Source organism: Anolis sagrei, chromosome 1, assembly GCF_037176765.1.
Source record: "Anolis sagrei isolate rAnoSag1 chromosome 1, rAnoSag1.mat, whole genome shotgun sequence".
Classification (NCBI taxonomy): Eukaryota; Metazoa; Chordata; class Lepidosauria; order Squamata; family Dactyloidae; genus Anolis; species Anolis sagrei.
This window is the reverse complement of record NC_090021.1, coordinates 291,920,813-291,940,199: the sequence shown is the minus strand read 5'-3', so window position 1 is coordinate 291,940,199 and position 19,387 is coordinate 291,920,813. Positions and strand designations below refer to the sequence as shown.

The 19,387-nt window shown below is 38.2% G+C and overlaps 1 protein-coding gene across 1 annotated transcript in view; it reads left to right on the top strand.

The window, feature by feature from the left end:
• The window catches only part of RYR3 (ryanodine receptor 3), a 326,090-nt gene that overhangs the window by 150,756 nt on the left and 155,947 nt on the right, over positions 1-19,387 (top strand). Inside the window, exons 33-38 of the mRNA XM_060760068.2 lie at positions 2,290-2,376; positions 3,070-3,296; positions 8,108-8,909; positions 9,556-9,756; positions 11,468-11,570; positions 12,317-12,454. Coding sequence (XP_060616051.2) covers positions 2,290-2,376; positions 3,070-3,296; positions 8,108-8,909; positions 9,556-9,756; positions 11,468-11,570; positions 12,317-12,454 — 1,558 coding nt within the window. The remainder of the gene's footprint in view (positions 1-2,289; positions 2,377-3,069; positions 3,297-8,107; positions 8,910-9,555; positions 9,757-11,467; positions 11,571-12,316; positions 12,455-19,387) is intronic.

The window sequence follows — 19,387 nt, the reverse complement described above, 5'->3', positions numbered from 1 at the left end:
ATGTCCAATCTCGATAAAATAGTAAAGAGCAGAGACATCACACTGGCAACAAAGATCCGCATAGTCAAAGCCATGGTATTCCCTGTAGTAACCTACGGATGTGAGAGCTGGACCTTAGGGAAGGCTAAGCGAAGGAAGATATATGCTTTTGAGCTGTGGTGTTGGAGGAAAGTTCTGAGAGTGCCTTGGACTGCGAGAAGATCCAACCAGTCCATCCTCCAGGAAATAAAGCCCGGCTGCTCATTGGAGGGAAGGATACTAGAGAAGACAATTATGCTGGGGAAAGTAGAAGGTAAAAGGAAGAGGGGCCGACCAAGGGCAAGATGGATGGATGGCATCCTTGAAGTGACTGGACTGACCTTGAAGGAGATGGGGGTGGTGATGGCTGACAGGGAGCTCTGGCATGGGCTGGTCCATGAGGTCATGAAGAGTCGGAGACGACTGAACGAATGAACACATACACACCATCTGCAATATGGTAATAATAATAAAAAAGAATATATTGGGTAGATGGATCCTTAAGGATGCCCTGAGCTTTCTTAAAGCTGCTGGATTTATAAAGTTCTGCCAAAGAGGGCAGAAGGCAACCAATGATTCTCTGTGCAGAAGTGATGACCATTTGGAGTGTCTTCCTATCTGCCACTGTGTAGTTACCAAACCATACAGTGATACAGTAGGCTAGGATACTCTCTATAGCACAGCAATAGAAAGTCACTAGCAGTTTTTCATTCAGTTGTTGGTTCCTTAGAAGTCTTACATAGTACAATCTCTGCTGGGCTGTCTTACCCAACACTGCTGTATGAGTGCCCCTGATCAGATCCTCCTTAACAGTGATACCCAGGAACTTAAAACTGGCCACTCACTCGATTGGTCTCCATTTATGACCAAAAGCTGGATTTCTGTTCTGTTCTTTCTGTAGTCCACTATGAGCTCCATGGTTTTATTGATGTTCAGAACCAGATTGTTGTCCCTGCATCGCAATTACATGAAATTAAATCGCCTTCAGAGCTGTGGTGGCTGATGTTCCCAGGTGTAAATTATGACTAGAAAATAGTGTGTGGGCTGGACACCAGATCAAAGGGCTACTTGCCCTTTTAAAAAAGCTAAATTGTTTGTGGCTGCCCTGTATAAAGTCTTGGTAGAAAAAAACTTGACTATCTTTAGCTAAGAAAGAAGAAGCAGGTCTTTTGGCCCTTTTTAACCTACTTCAGACAGTGGGACTTTAGATATTAGAGATCTTTGTGAAGAGTATTTCACCTGTTTGGTGGCGGGGAAACTTCTTTACAGTATTTTGTAAAATTTAATGAGTCATTAAAAATCTTAAGAGTCTTTGAAGTATAGCAGCGTAGTTTTACTATGTCATTTTTGAAGATGTTAAACACTTTCTATTGAAATACAATGTGGCAAATAGGTTGGTTTTGTGGTATAAGATTTTATTGTTATTGTTTCAACATGACTGTCAACTTGGTTCTTTGTCCTTGGCCCACTTTATGTATTATGGGGAGATCCATAATATCAATCCACACTGATTTGCTGATGTCATATAATTTCCTTTTAACTTCATATTACTTAAAATATGTCATTTGAGGTAGTTTTCCCTTTAATCAAATGTCAGGAATGACCACAAATGCTCATATCTGATCCCTTTTCAATGTGTCAGAAGTTGCAATGTTTGCCTAGTAGTTTGTAGGATCAAGTTAGACAGGGCAATTGGTGATCTGATTGGATCTTTAATTTTGTGACCTAGAAGAGCCAGGTAAGTTCAGTCAGAGGGATTTTATCAAGGGGATGATTTGATCCTTTCCATTTGTACATTCTTAATTGAAATTGCTTAACTCCAAGTTTGCTATTGGACTGTCAATAAATGTAATGAATATAGAAGATATATTCATCTTTGTGTATGCGTGCAATTATTAGAAATATAAGGTATATACATACACACATTTGTATATGTGAAGCAGTCTTAAAGGTATTTGCAGTCTTGCTCTGAAGCAAATTATCCATTTTAACATGACAATATAATCTTGGGACCAAAAGACAATTTCCATCCAACTAGGTGTGTGTAGTATTTTATGGTTATGTTGCTATGGGGAAATATTTGCTCAGTTATAAACAGTGTTACATGTTATGCATGTCTACTCAGGGTAATCTTCATTGGGCTAAATGAGGCTTACTTCCAGTAAGTGTGTCTAGGATTGTGCCCTAAGGAAATGTATCTTCACACTTTCCTTGGCATAAGAAGATAATAGGCCCATGCTGCATTTTAACTGTCTTCACTATATTTTTCAGGTTGAACCAAACACAAAACTATTTCCAGCAGTTTTTTTACAGCCTACAAGCACAAACCTGTTTCAGTTTGAACTGGGTAAATTAAAGGTATTTTAAGATAAAATTACTATAATTAAAAATCGTGAATTATGAAATAAATTCAGAAATGCAAACTGTATTCATTAGTGTATGCAATTTTAGTGTTTTCTTTTCCTTTTCCTTAAACTTTAAGTGAAATGACACCAAATTAAAATAACAAAATATTAAGAAACAATACTGTTTGAAATAGAATGTGATAAAATGTTTCATAATATGGGAAGACTAATTTTATTAATATCTTGCATTATTGTTTTCCACAGTCAGAAGTGAGTAGGGAAGCTTTATGGGATTAGTATACTTCAGAGTAGAGTAGTACACCGGAGGAGATTATTCATGGAATGCGTGTTTATTGGCAGCAGTTTGCAGGTATTGCAGGTCTATAGTAATAGTTCTGCTACCTTTAGTCAGGTGGCAGGATTTCTCTTGAGATAATGTAGCTTCCATTGGTAGGATATTCTTTCCAAGCTGTTCTGCCTCCTGGGATGTTATGCCATCTTACTTTGGCTTGAATCCATGAGAGGGCAGGGAACGACAGAGAAACTATTTCCCTGTGGTCCATCTTCTAGAAGACAAATTATCTAAATCCCCTACTTCATTAGTAGACATGTCTGTTATAACAGTTTTGTGAAAGAATCTGTATTTTAAGATGTGCTCTTTAAGGTAAACGTTTTGCTTTTTTTTAAAAAAAAATTTTTTTCACAGAACACCATGCCTTTATCAGCAGCAATATTTAAAAGTGAAGAGCGAAACCCTATTCCCCAATGTCCTCCACGACTGGATGTCCAAACAATCACACCTGTTGTGTGGAGCAGAATGCCAAACTATTTCTTAAAAGTAGACGCTGACCGGGTCAGTGACCGACATGGGTGGATGGTGCAATGCCTAGAACCTTTGCAGATGATGGCCCTTCATATTCCAGAAGAAAGCAGGTACTTGTAAAGAATGCTTCAACAGTTTCCCTAAGAGCATGTAGAGTACATTAGATGTATTTCTTTGTGCTTCCTATTAACAATTTATGTCTAAATTTTTGAAAAAATACATTATTTATATTTTCAACTTTTTTCAATACTAAGATAGCTTTGGTATCAATGATGTGGTGAAAATGTGCTGTGAATGTGATGAGATGTGATATTAGAAGTAGCCAGCCTGGTGAAGTATATATAAAAGTTCTAAATAATAAATAAATAAATAAATATGTGGTTTGCATGCAACTTTAAGTGCCAAATTTCAGATCCCTGCTCAACCACGAAAACTCACTGGGTCACCTTAAGCAAGTCACATTCTGGCCACCATTGCAGAAATCTAACAAAAGCTCTGGGATAGGTTCATCTTAAGGCCACCATAGGTCAGAAACAACTTAAAGGTACACAACAAGCAAAAACAGATTTTCAGAAGATTATTCACACTGGTATTTTCTGATTTGACAATTAAAAATCCCTTAAAGAGTTTCGGTGTGTCAATCATTTTAGGTGAATTAGGGCTATAGGTTTAATCATAAGTCTCATGAGTGGGAGAATATTCCTGATTCAGACATCAAATCCTTATTTAATAAGTTGATACCAATAAGCCTTATACATGAACACATTATCCTTGAATTTTCCCTTCCTTCGTTTGTTCACAGTTTGACACTTGTGACGTTATTAACTGTATTTTTCCCATGTGTCTTGGTTACCTAAAGTTCACAGCGATTACCAAGATTAGGACTTTAAATCATAGCTTGAAATTGTTTGGGTTGTCTTGCTCTTATCCTAATTATATTTAGTTTGTATGTAATTATGGACCATCGTTATCATTACCATCCTCACCTCTCCTCAAGACTAGCAATTAACTCAGTTAATGCTTAATTCTGGTGTATTAAGAAGAGATAATATGATCAGAACTACACATATGAAGGAAAAAACAGGCCCACATTGCCTCATTTATTAAGTTATAGTGGAATATTTCTAATATGGGCAGTCCGCAAGTTACAAACAAGATAGGTTCTATACGTTTGTTCTTGAGTTGATTTGTATATATGTTAGAACAGGTATATTTTTAAAGTGTAACTCCACACGCACACAAACACACACACACAGGGTTTTGATAGCATAGGGAAGTGTTAACACCCCCGTGGTGTTTGTTTTAATGTCTATGCCCCTGTCCAGAAGATTTCACCTCACTTTCTGTCCTGTTGATAATTGGATTTTGAAAAATTTGGCTTGTTGTGGAAACAAGGTTTGGTGAAAAAGCTTCAGTGGAGACACCTTTTTCCCCATGGTGATAACTCTTTCAGGAGTGGATTTCCCTTCTGTGGGGTAGATTTCTCTCATGGCCTGTTGTCTCACCTCTGTTCTTAACTAGTTGTTTTTAAGTCAGATGTTTATAACTCGGGGACTGCCTGTAGAGTGTTGCTCAATGAATTAGGAGTTATGTTACAGTATGAGAAACATGCAGAATAAGCATGATGCAGGTTGTAGCTTGTACATATTTAATGTGTGCCACAAAAAGATCTTGAGAGGGGCAAAACCTTTATACAAAAAGCATCTTATTTTCTTTTATTAATTTGTATCGTGCCTTTCTCCTTATACAGTATCCAAGGCAGCTTATTTTCTTTTAAAATGATAGGTTTTTAAAAAAGTAATACTTAAAAAAAAGTGACAGGTCAGCTAAAAAAGAAACACGATTCAAATAATATAATACACCAAGAAAATAATAAAAATAGATAAAAATATATTACAAAGATAGGAAACATAGTGCCACTAAAAGCAACCAAAGGCTGTGTGACTAAATAAATATTTGCCAGCTAACAAAAGGAAAGAAGAGCGGGCCAAGCAAACTTCCTACAGGACAGAATTCTACAACTGGGAGTAGCTCATACTGAGAAGAGTTTACATAAAAGCTAAATGAACCTGGGTTTGAGATCTCTTTTCCTTCCCAGTTCTCACTGCTTAAGTTTGAAACCTAAGATCTTAGATTGGAAACAACTTCAGCAGCATAATATAACAATTCACAAACATTTTCTGATAGAGGAAGGAAAATTCACTTCAAACTGTACAATGTATGTTTTGGGATCACAGACGCCTTAAATGGCCAGACTCAGCGTTAGTTCCAGAACAAAGTTTATTGAAGCAAAGGAAAAGCACACAGAGACACTTAAACGTAATGCCTCTGGTCAAAACTCAAAAGTTAAACCAAACCTGGTTCAAAAGGTAAACAGAAATATAATCCGGATTAACCGGATAAAAGAACCGAATCAAACACAGTACTCTGAGGTCAAACAAAAGAGGCACAGCATGCAACTAGTTAACAAAGAAATGAAGCCGCAGGAAGAAAAGCATTGTCAGCTGAAGTCCAGGGTCATAGCAGGAGGAATCCGAAGTAGCGAAGTTCCAAAGTCCACAGAAGCAGCGTCTCACTCAAGCCGGTCCAAGAAGGGAGAAATCCACACTCACGAGAATCCAATCCAAGTCGAAAGCAGCAACCTGCAGATCCCAAACCAATGCCGAACATGAAACAGGCAACGACAAGTCCAGACGGTACCCAATGCACGAACGTTCACCAACACCTTGTCTTCTACAAAGACCCCTCCCTCATTCCTGAACCCACTTTTATCTACACATCATCATCAGAAGATGAACTGACCACTGCCCCATCATTATCCCCTGCAGCTGCTTCCAACTCTTCACGTGAATTCCTACGTCCATCTCTCCATCTTCTCCATCTCCTGTCAGGACTTAGATCCCCCCAAGACTCAGCTGGATTCCCCGATTGCCAGTCTTCACCCCCAGAGAACCCCACAAATGTATCACTAGATGTTGGCTCAGCACAAATAGCTTGCACTTTCCTTATCTTAGTCCAATCCATGGTATCACCCCTGTTTTCTCCACTCCATGACCCATAATCCCCAGAGAATCCCTCAAATGAATCCTCATCTGTAGGTGCTGTAAGTATATCCCGGATCCTCTTTCTTTGCTGCTCCTCATCCGATTCCTGCTCCCGAGTAACCCTCTTTCTTCCCCTAGTCCAATTCATGGTGTCTCCTCCTTCTCCTTCTCTTATTGACCCTTCATCCCCAGAGAACCCCTCAAATGAATCCTCATCCATAGGTGCCATAAGTATATCCCAGATCCTCTTTCTCTGTTGCTCCTCATCGGATTCCTGCTCCCGAGTAACCCTTTTTTCCCTTCTGGCACCCATACTACTGTTTGCAATGTTACTCACAGGCTCTACTACAACAGTATGACTTTGTCTAACAGTGATTATCTGCCCATACCTAAAAGGTATTATTTGCTTCTATTATATTTATTAGGCCTGGGTAACAACGGAAAAATTTGTTTCTAAAATCGATTCGTTTTTTGGGGTTTTTTGCGTTTCGATATTTAAAAGAATTCCGAAATTTTCCTTAAAAAAAGTTCGATATTTACGAAATTTCGTAAATGGTAAAAAAATTACAAAACAATAACGAAACAATAACGAATTCATTCGTTAATGGCGGCCGCGATCGCACAATACGCTAAAAAAAACTTCTGAAGCTTCCCTCTCCCTCTGTTGTTGACTGTTGGTGTGATATTATAATTTTTTTCACTAATTAAACAAAAAACAACTATAAAACTTGCCCCAGACATGCAGAAATAATAATGAAACGACCTCAAACCAATAACGAAACGAATACATAACGAAATACGAAGCATTTACGAAACGAATTGAAAAATTCGTTTCGTTTTTAAGTTGCTCCAGAATGGTTCGTTATCGCTTCGTTAACAAAAAAAATAACGAATTTTTAACGAATTACGAATTAACGAAACAAAACCGCCCAGCCCTAATATTTATATTATATTTGTGAATATTCTAGATTAAATTTTCGTACTTTAATTTAGAACATAATAAAGTCCTCTAGATACATATCCCTTAGACATTTTGCATACTATTTTAATATTTACATGAGAAGATGTGGCACACAACCAAAGCTAGCAATTCTTGGCAAGGTAGAGGAAGACAGTAGGAAAAGGGAAAACACCACAATACAGATGAATGAACTCAATCAAAGAAGATCTGAACAGGCCCATTGATAGAATGACTTAGAGGGCTTTCATTCATAGATTTGCTATAAGTTGAAGATGACTAGCCAGCAGTTAATAAATATATAAATATATACAGCAACAATAAATATATTGCTAATTTTTTACAGCTACACTGTGAACTGTGTAAATTAGTAAAATAATGTTTCAGATACAGTCCTGCAAAGGATCTTTTGTGTCCTGTTACAAAATATTATATCATAAATCTGAAAAGCTAACACTTTGAAAAATACAGATTCTTATTTTGAGAGTAAGTGATTTTTTAACTATTATTATTTTAGGCTGGAAGAAAAGACATAGAATACATTTTATTAACATATGCTATGTTTCTAAACTTCCTCCTCTTCCTCGTTGTAGCTAAAATTCTTTTCAAAGCGTTGAAATTCAATCAGCACAAATACAAGTCTGTAATCTAAAACCCAATGAAGCAAACATCTTTCTTTCAAGTGTTACTTTCTGTTTTTAAAATCTTTTTAAAAGGTATTGGTTTAGATCACAGATTTAAGGTAAACATAGAGTGCTTTTTTCTTTTTCAGTGTGTGATATTCTCTCTAAAGTTTAATTGTACATAATGGATCTGCTTTTTTGTCTATCTCCTTGTGAAATATCTAATAAAATATTCTTGATAATAGGTACTTTGTGTTTAGTAATCTGTCTGTATGTTTTTTCTTTTCTCATTTTAGGTGTATTGATATTTTGGAGCTATGTGAACAAGAAGATCTGATGAGGTTCCATTTCCATACGTTAAAACTTTATAGTTCAGTTTGTGCACTGGGAAACAACAGAGTAGCTTATGCACTTTGCAGCCATGTGGATATTTCCCAGTTATTTTATACAATAGATAATCAATATTTACCTGGGTTATTACGTTCTGGATTTTATGACTTACTGATCAGCATTCATTTAGAATACTCCAAAGAGGCTAAGCTGATGATGAACAATGAATTTATAATTCCCATTACAGATGAAACTAGAAAAATTAAATTATTTCCGGATGAATCAAAGAGACATGGTTTGCCAGGAGTTGGGCTTAGTACCTGCCTGAAACCAGATTTTAAGTTTTCTACCCCTTGCTTCATTTTGTCTCAAGAGGATCATCAGAAGCCCAGTCCAGAAATACCACTTGATATGCTTAAATCCAGGGCTATAAGCATGCTTACAGAAGCAGTTTACTGTAGTGGAGCTCACATACGAGATCCTGTTGGAGGGAAAGTTGAGTTCCAGTTTGTTCCTGTACTTAAACTTATAGGAACTTTGCTCATAATGGGAGTCTTTGATGATCATGATGTGAAACAGATTTTACTTCTCATCGATCCATATGTGTTTGGTGAGCCAAAAGAAGAAACACAGGAGAAAACAGAGAAGGAGGATGTCACACAAATTGAAGAAAAAGCAGTAGAGGCTGGAGAAAAGGCAATCAAGGAAACGAAAACACCAATTAAAGGCTTGCTGCAAACAAGATTGGCTGAATCTGTTAAACTCCAGGTGACAACCTTAAAGTAAATGCAGCGGTGTTGTAATATTACCAAAACTGTTTTCTGTATTACTGTATTTTCTGGTAACTTTCACAAAGAACTATACCCCACCCCCCACCCCCCGCTGTTTTATAAAACATAGGACTAGTAAAATATTACATTGCACATTTTTGATACAAGTAATTAACTGAAGGTGGACTAGGAGAACACATACACATAGAAAGGAACTGTATTCATTTTATATTACATATATCTACAGTGATTTTGTCCCCTCTTGTAATTATCACAAATAAGTTATTAACAAACAAGAAGCAGTGGTTTCAATCAAAAAGCTATGAACAACAGGACTATTAGTGCAATTGTACAAATACTTGTGTGAGTGCATTTGTAGAATGCTTCTGCTTCTACCAAAGTTAAAGAAGTTCTGCTAAAAACAAGAAAACATGGTGGATGTACTTATATTACTTTCACACAGCATGGACATTTGTAAAATCATTCATTTCTAGCAGAAAATTAGTATATATGTGAAAGGGCACCTTTAGACCATATCCACTTTTATTTCCACTGACCACAACATTTTTAGTTCTTTCACTTACTAATAATATTTATTTTGCAGTTTCATAAATGATATAATGCATCTATTAATTTCATGCTAGATGTGCGAGCTGCTAAATTATTTCTGCGACTGTGAGCTGAAACACAGAGTGGAAGCCATTGTATCTTTCGCAGACACATATGTCTCAAAGTTGCAGTATAACCAGAAATACAGATATAATGAACTTATGCAAGCTTTGAATATGTCAGCTGCTTTAACTGCCAGGAAGACCAAGGAATTTCGCTCCCCTCCTCAAGAGCAGGTGATGCAAATGATTTCTTTCTGTCTGTCTCTCTATTCTATGTCTATGTATGGCCAGGAATAGGGAGAAGAGCTTTCAGAAACTTAAAATATAGTGTTAAAATATAATGGTTGTAAGAATGTGGGATGGTGGAAGGATTAATCTGTATATTCATGTATAAGTCTAGAGATTTAAGTAAAAAATTAAACCCCAAAATGTGGGTTGAATTATCCTTGGGTCAGTGTGAGTACTACACCTTAACTCTTATTAAAAATAATGATAAAAAACAATTCCCTTCTCTGAGTAAAGTGGTGAAAGGCAGGAGTTCAGTCCATCCTGGCATAACCTTTCAAAGGGGGCTAATTCTGGCCTGTTTGAACGCTTATGTGGGGAAATCAGGCATGTAGCTGGGGGGGGGGGTTGGGGGGCTTCAGCCCCCCCCCCCCCTGAAATTCTCATGGTGGTCTGCAAGAAGGCCTTACTGGTACATTATTTAAACTGTTATGTTATTCATATCATGATCTGATCACCATGCTCAATATATCCCATATGCATGGGGGTATTGGGGTAACGATACAAAAGGTTTGCTAGGGTAGATCCTCTTTCACTCAGACTCAGCCCTCCCCGAATCAAACTCAGCTGCCCCCGAAACAAAATCCTGGCTACGGGCCTGGGGGAAATGATGGCAGCTGTGCATGCCTTAAGATGTGTTTTACCCTCTCCATGAAATTAGTACTTTCCCCTCTTCTTGACTTAGCCACGGGTCATGTCAAAATCAGTTATTTTGCCCCTAAGCTTTTCTTACCTTCTCTGTAGTTGGACCTTTCTTTCTTTCTTTCTTTCTTTCTTTCTTTCTTTCTTTCTTTCTTTCTTTCTTTCTTTCTTCTTCTTCTTCTTCTTCTTCTTCTTCTTCTTTTTTTTTTTTTGCAGAATCAGCTTTGAAAAAAAGAGTGACTACCCATATACTCCATCTTTTTCAGTATCATATATATAGAATCATAGAATTGGAAGAGACCATATGGGCCATCTAGTCCAACCCCCTGCCAAACAGGAAAAACACATTCAAAGTACCCCTTGCTTTCCTTTAGTTGTCTTGAGATTCAATACCTTTTTAAAAAGGAACTTATTAATATTTATTTCTTATATGCCAGAAAGAAATACAAAAAGCTACACCATGTGAAAGCATGAAGAAAAAAGTACTTTTAAACATAATCTAAGTTGATGCACACATAAGGAAATTGAAAGAGGAAGGCAGACAACACAGAAGGAAAACAACAAATTTAAAAATAGTATGGCAGAGATCCTGCACAGGTGTACCTACAATGGAAAAACCCCATTGTCATAGATATTTATTTAAATTATTTCTGTATTGATTCCCAACCCACAAAAGGTTCCAGTGTCTTCCTACTGCCAAAGAATAAGCTTGCATTTGACATAGTTCATGTGTATTGTGTATAGACCACGATGAAGAGTGGCAAGCTGTTTATCTGCAGCCACAATTCTTCAGTGCCTTCACACAGCTTGTCCTTCATTCTCTTACCAGCAACTTCACATTTCATCATATAATAGTCACCATTATATAATAGTCACACCTCCCCTTTTAGGGTCCCAGTTTGGATCTTTAAAATTCCACTAAATGCCTGAAAAATTCGTGCTGTTTACCTACTGTAGCCACTTTGTAGAAAATACCACTATCACTCAAAGATATTTCAGTTTAATTTTATTGTTTCAGATTAATATGTTACTAAATTTTCAACTGGGGGAAGATTGTCCTTGTCCAGATGAGATTCGGGAAGAGCTTTATGAGTTTCATGATGATCTCCTGATGCACTGTGGTAAGTGTATCATGTTTATTTTGAGAGGGTGGCATTTGCAATTATATCTCACAAACATTTTGTTTTTATTGCATTTTCCTGGCAAATGTGATTTTGATGGAATATAAGAGAAAATTGTGAAGATGAAAAAGCAAAACAACAATTAATTAGAATGATTATCCAAAATACCTTCTTGCAAGGAGTAAACCACACACTTTGCAATCAGAAAATGTTTCTGATTACAGAGGATCTTGAAAAGCCATTTTAAAAATCCCAGAGAAATACATACATCTATCTCATCTTATTTTTTTCATTTTAATAATCTTATCTGTGAGCTGATGCCATATTGTTGTATAAATACTGGAGCAGCTTGTTACCACAAAGAATCCCATTAAATTGAATTTGTCTTCCACTGTAGTGATGGCGAATTTGTTGTTTTCTTCCCCATATTATACGTTTTGTTGGCAGCTTACAATAAAATAAATGTAAACAATTTAAAATTAAAAACATTACAATAATATTAACTATTAGAAAGTATATTAAACAACTAAATGAATCTCTTTTTGAAAGTCCCGGCTCTGCTTCCAAAGACCCCAGAGGGATTCCTGATGTTGGAGCTCTTCCTTTTGATTCTCCTTTTCATCTGAGAGGGGCTCCACAAGGCAAGCCATGGTGTGTTAACTGGTCTGGGCATCACTTTATGACTTCGAAAGTTCTGGAAGTACATGGAATCCCCTTTGTTTCAATTAAGATTTATTGCCCATTAGGTATTCCTTTAGATGAAGAAGAGGTGGAAGATAAAGATATATCATGGGCTGGAAAACTACGTTCATTGATATATAAAATAAAAGGTGCACCAAAAACCGAAGAGAGAGAAACTACAGAAGAAGAAGAAAAATATCCTAGTAAGTTTAAAATCTTACATGTAGCATTGCATGTCATTTTTTCCTTTTAGAGAAAAACATTATATTTGAAAGTGGTTTCTCCTTCATGGTCTCTGTTCCTTTTGCCCGTGCTGCAGCTGGTTCAGGAACCTTTGCTATTCGAACTCATTAGTTCTTTGGGCTTTCACAGAGACAACGAAGGACAAGTTGCTTACATATAACTGCATTTCTTTTGGTCATCTGAATGCACACAATCCTGCGCATCCTCCCCACACAGGGTTCATGTCAGCTCAGATCTGTATTGTTATTGTTTGTTTGCTGTTGCCATCTAATGGCTATTGGTTTGTATGCCACCCTGAGTCCGTTCCCCTGCGAGGGGGCAGGTTTTGAGAAGGACGGGATACCTGCCCAGGCTCTGAGATCTTCAGGAGAGGCCCTTCTCTCGGTCCCACCTCCATCTCAAGCTCAGTTGGTAGAGACTGGGCCTTCTCAGTGGCTGCCCCTCGACTCTGGAACTTCTTGCCCAGGGAAGCCAGAATAGCCCCCTCCCTGCTGTCCTTCTGGAAAAAGGCTAAAACTGTTTTATTCAGAAAGGCTTTTAAAGATGTAAGTGTTTTAAGACCATTAAGGGCTGCTGTGATTGTGGTGTGATTTTATATGCTTTTATGGTTTTAACCTGGATTGTTTAAATATTAATATTGTTTAATGCTGTTTAAATATTTGTATATTTCAAATTGTATTGAAATGTTTTTAATTGTGAGCCACCTTGAGTCTCTGTATGGAGAGATAAAGTGGGATGATGATGATGATGATGATGGTGATTATTATTATTATTATTATCGGGTTGTCTATCAGCAGTGCTGGGATACTCATGGGGTGTCCATTTGAGAAATAAATAAAGCATAAATTAAAATAAGATTTTCTTTGGCAGCATGTATATCTCCATTTAATGATGAAATGAAATAGGTATCTGATGCAGTATCTGAGGCTTTTAAACAGAGGTTTGAATGGCCATCTGTCGGGGGTGCTTTGAATGCAATGGCCCATGAAGTCTCTTCCAACTCTATGATTCTATGATTCTAATCACAATTTGTTGTGGGCCCTGTCACAAAATATATGCTGTTCCTCATTCCCAGTTTAGTGAAAATAGACATCAGTATCTAATATGATATGAGATTAATGATATAAATATTTCACTCTTTACTCCTGACAAGTGAAGATAATTTCAAATCCCTGCTGTTGGATGTCTTCCTTCTGGTCTGCTCATGGTAGACCCAAAGTATAATAGTCTCAGTTTAGTCGTTTTTATTTCTAGGGAGAGTCCAGTTATTGGTCCACTTATTTATCTTTTCAGCAGTCCATAGAACTTTTCTCTAGCACTACATCTCAAATGAGTTTTCTTCGTATCACTTTTTTTTACTGTCCAGCTTTCACAACCATGCATAGAAATAGGAAATACCTTGGCACAGAAAACCCTAAGTTTAATATTTAATGTATCTTAATAGGCCAGAGGACCAGCAAAGCACACTCTTTGCTTTTTGTCCTTTGCTGTAGGTGGAATCTCATTCAAGGAATTGGAAACTGGAATGCCACAGTTTCCTCATTCCTCGTTTATATCTTCTTGTGTGCTTGCTTGTTTTTGCTTTGTTCCTCAGGTGCAAGAAGGGTATCATGAGTACACTGAGGGTGTACAAATGCCATCCAATTTCTAGCATTTTTTATCTCAGTTATTTGAAATGACAAAAACTTCTCTGACTAGACAGCCTCTCAGTTCACAGTCATTCAAGTTTTAAAAATGATTTCCAGAAATTCAATAACCTTTTCAGCTTTGAGTAGATCTATTGAATGATTGTCAAAAGTCTATGAGGGAACTTTCAAACCCACAAATATCTTGCGATGGCCGTTACAAGAACAATAGTTTATTGTTGTTCACACTAAGTATTATAAATGTGATCATAATCAAAGTATAGATTATGACTTTGACCTTAGCTTCACCAGTGCTGGATTTTTACAGCTGCAGAGATAAAGGTTTAAGGAGTCCATAAAGGTCAGCCTGGAGACAGTGGTTTGAATTGCATTTAACAAACTGCCCTGTCATCTGAAAGTAGATGTAAAGAAATTTTAATTTTGCCTATTAATCTCCTGTTTGGTTTTACACAGCACACAAATGTAATTCAGCTTTTTGCTGTATTCTAATGGAACTGCAGAGTTATATCTTTGAATTTTGTGCCAGGGCTGATCTGTAGAGAACTGTCAGAGAGGAATGAAAAGCTACAAACTAGGAGTTCAACCAATAACCCATAATAATCTACTTTGTTTTTTTGTTTGTTTGTTTTTAATATTAAAACAGCAGTGTTGTTTCCAGAGAAATTTAAAAAAAAAACCCTTTCCTCTTTGTATGAATTATGTGTATCTCAGTGAGAATAGCATTGTATAATGTATTGCAGAAATTATATTATAACTATCTAATCATAAAGTATCTTCTGAATATAAAGATGAATCTGAGAATAGCAGATGCCGATCCTTTCTTACCAGTGGTGCAGTGCTTGTATACTAAGCCAATCCTTGTAGCTAGTACCTCGCTCGCTTTCTTGCTGCTGTTATTTGTTCTGTTTCCCTCTCTTGTTATAAATGGACACCATTCCCTGAAGCCAATCCAGAGTGTCAAACACTGGATCAACTCCTGGGTGGCTCTTACTGCCCGCCCTTGTCATTGTAGAGGCCAGAGGAAGTTCTTATTGCCAGCCCCCAGGCTGCAGTGGTGGAAAGGACTCCTGACCATCTAGCGGTGCCGAACCTACTATTCCTGGTCTTCTACACACACACCCTTTCTTCTCATAGTAGTGACCAGTGGGCATGAAATGCCTAGCGGCCACCACTTGTTCCTAAAGTGATGTCAGGGTACCAGAGCAACACAGGAGAGTGAAGGCGGGAGAAGAAAAATCATGCCATTTCCCTCATCCCTTCTCGTCCTTGTGCCCTGGCTGATGACACTCTAGGCATGGAGTAATGGCCACAAGGAGGGGACTGGTAAATGCCATTCTGTGAATACGGGATGGCCACACAAACAGGTGTGGCTGGTTCCATCTTAGAATTAACTCTGCTGTTTACATGAGTCTGAAGACGCAGCTTGCTCTGAATTCTTGGGGAAACTCTGTAGCTTTTAGTGATATGGTTGAAGGCCATGTTAACCCAAATCAACTCTGTGCATCATTTAGCTGCCATACAACTTGAACCCCCTGCTGTTCAGGATTTCTTTTTCCACGTAGCTGTGCCCTAGGAGTTCACTAGCAATGACAAGAATGGGGATTAGGAGCCTGTGTCCATTATCTTTCCTTTTCCTTTTGGTAGCTATGTGAATTGGGCTCATATGGAGAGGACAAATCATTTTTCAAAGTAAAGGATTTGTCTGCAGATTCCTAAATGGTTTGAGAACTGGATACTTGAAGATTGCAAGTCTATTAAATGTTTCAGAATGCAGCAAGACTGTGTTTGTGACTATCCAGCATGGAAGCTTTTCAGTAGCAGTCCTCTATTGTGAATCTTCATTTATAGAGCATTTAAAGCGTCTGCTTTGTCATCTTGCTTTAGGCATCAACAATTGTTCTGTTCTATCAAGGTTTTATTGTAATGAGATGTATTACGTTACACCTCAAAATTAGTTGTAATGTTGATTGCCAATTTTACCTTATGGAATGATTTTAGCTCTTGTGTTTCATCTTTTTGTGGGACATTTTTATATTTGGTATTTTTATTGTATATTGTCCTTCCTGATTGATTGAGATTTGTTATCTTATGTTATGTAAATAACAGGGCAGTAGTAACAGTAGAAGAAGTTTAAGCCATAGTAGCCCTTGCCAAATTCTGTCCCAGAAAAATCTGGAGCCAATACAGGGAATCCCAATGAGGTATCTAGTGAAAGTTGAAAGCTCGCATAGTTATTTGTGTCTTTTTGGCTATGCCTGAATGTATACACTAAAAACATAGACTAATACATGAATATACAGACAGTTTCTAAGTTACGAACAAGATGGGGTCTGATGGTTTGTTCTTAAGTTGCATGTGTTTGTAAGCTGGAACCAGGGATGGCTCAAGACAATAAGCAGATTATGCAAATGCGTAGAGTGCAGGGACCCAGGGGCGCCCGAACATGACAGCCAAAGTTGCCTGGGAAATTCTGTGCCTGCGCATGGGGCTCTCAGTGAGAGAGCATGAAGCTGCACGTGGGCAGGGCTCTGCAGCACACTGAGAGAAGAAGTTCACCATTTTAAAGACAGAGGTGTCAATCCTGGAGGAAGAGGAGCAGAAGCTGTCATTCAGGTTGGCAAATTTAATGTCTTTTAAAATACTAGTCCCCAACAGCCTCAGGCTGTTCTGCATTAAACCTCATACGACACCAGAAGCAGGAAGCATGTTTCAATCCCCTTCTTTCCATGGGATCTTAACGTTGTGCACTAAACCCCATAAGACATCAGAAGCAGGGAGTCTGTTTAAATCCACTTCTTTCCATGCCATATAATCCAGTTTGCGATCCCAGATTATCTGCTTTGAACTGGATTATATGAGTATACACTTACACTGTTTTTGCATTGCCTGAAAACCTGTTTCAAAGATTATTCTCTAAGGCCCCTTCCACACAACTGAATAAAATCCTATATGATCTGCTTTGAACTTGAATATATGGCAGTGTGGACACAGATAACCCAGTTCGAAGCAGGTCTTGTGGGATTTTCTGCCTTGATATTCTTGGTTATATGGCTGTGTGGAAGGGCCCTAGGACAATAGATGGGGTTGTTGAGAAGATTGTCTTCTGAAGAGACAGCATGACCAGGAAACCTTTGTGTAGTACTTGTAGACCAAAAATAACAACAAAAACTTAAAATTGTTGCTGAGTTTAATAAAATATTTGCTTTCTAAAAAAAGTTAGAATGCAAATTTGCAAGGTAACTCTTTTATTCACCTCTACTTTCTACCTTTTATTTTTCAGTGATTGGTTGGGGGGGGGGGCATCAAAAAAATGTTCACTTACCTTTGAAAATTATCTAGGGCCGCCTCTGGCTGGAACAGGTACATTTTTAAAGTGTAACTCTAGTGTGTGTGTGTGTGTGTGTGTGTGTGTGTGTTCTCTCTCTCTCTCTCTCTCTCTCTATATATATATATATATATATTCTTTGAGTTTTGGATAGCATAGGAAAGGCTTAACACTCCTCCGTGGTGGTTCTTTTGCTGTCTGCCCTCTGTTCAGAAGATTTTACCTCACTTTCTGTCCCTGTGATAACTGGATTTTGAAAAAAAATGGCTTGTTGTGGAAGCAAGGATTGATGATAAAGCTTCAGCTGAGACACCTTTTCCCCATGATAACTATTTTAGAAGTGAATTTCTCATCAGAGGGATAGATTTCTCTCACTTCTTGTTGTCTCACCCCCGTTTTTAACTATGAGTTGTTTGTAGGTCGGATGTTTGTAACTCAGGGACTGACTGTCCAAGGTAAATTAAATTTGAAAACAATGTGGTGACTACTCTAAACAATAGTTATATTTCACATTAAGTCTTGAACACCTCTTAAGTTCAGCATTAGCTCTCCTGTGTTTAATTCCATAGGTATCTCACCCTTAGAGTATAGTGATACCTTGACTTATGGGCAACCTAATGTTTGAGTTTTTGAGATAACGGGATGTTGCTTGGCTCATTTTTTGCTTCAAGATACAAGCGGAGATCTGAGTTACAAATTAGATATCTCTTTTTGAGGCCTCCTGCTCTACCATCTCCCTTTCCACAAGTCCCTCTCAAACCCTCCTGCTACTCATTTTTCTACCCCTTCCTTATTTTTTTCTCCACCTCCTCACCACTTTTTTGTATGGCCCATAATGCAAGCTTGATGTAATTGGCCCTCATCCTTTCTGTGACAGAAGCTCAGATTACACGAGCTAGGCACCTGTTGTAAGGAAACAAGATGCACACTCTCTGTGTGCAGAGGGGTGTCTCTCCCCCCCTTCTCTCTGGCAGCATCAATGGCTCCTCCTGCCACAGAGTGGTGGGCCAGAGAGGAGGAACAAGAGGAGGAAGAGAGGGTTCCCTTTGGGTGATTCTATACAGCGAAAGAGAGGCTGTAGCATTTGGGGGTGTGATGGCACGAGTGGTGTCACCTATATGTAGAACTATAAGTTGCAGGATTTGAACTGTTGTATCAAGCCTGATTTTGCCTTTTTACCCTGTAAATGTATAGTTGGATTTATTGGTTATTTAAAGCTGTCAATCAATGTTGTTTGCACCAGTTGAATTGCTCCTCCTGCTCAATTGTTTGACCCCACCACTTCCTAGAGAGCAGGACAGTGTTTCCTTTTCCATTCCACCATCAAACGTTCTATCAGATGGACATGAGAGAGAGACTTGGCTCTGAAGCCCTTGATTACGTTACCTCTCAGCACCAATTCTGAGGTTCTTACCCTTGAGACTTATGCTTCATGTTCAGATCAACCTGGACGGTGTTGAGAAGTCTCAAGCGCCTTCAAACCAGTTCTTTGGCACCATAGGAAGGCTTTGTGCCTTCAAAATATAGGCCATTGGAATTGGGGTTGTGATTATTCCGATATTCACAGCCATTGAGAAAGAGGGACCTGGAAAAGCTTCTCAGCTGCAAAACTCCTTGGACCCAAGACAGCGAGAGACTGTAATGCATATTTTCCTTTACCCCTTTGAAACTTCCAGCTTATTGCATTAAAGGGATAACTCTTTGTGAACAATGAAACCCATTTTGAGTTATCTACAGTGGTATCTACAGTCCTTGGGAGTTCCAATTTTCCTAAAGGAAGGCAAGAAGCAAACCCCTGGGGAAAGATGTCACGTCCATGCCTCTTTCACTAAGAGTTATAGCCCCCAGGCACAACGGCACAGGGGGGCTGGGAAGAAGGTGGGAGGAGAGGGGAGTGTGGAGGCAGGAGCATGAGAACGAGG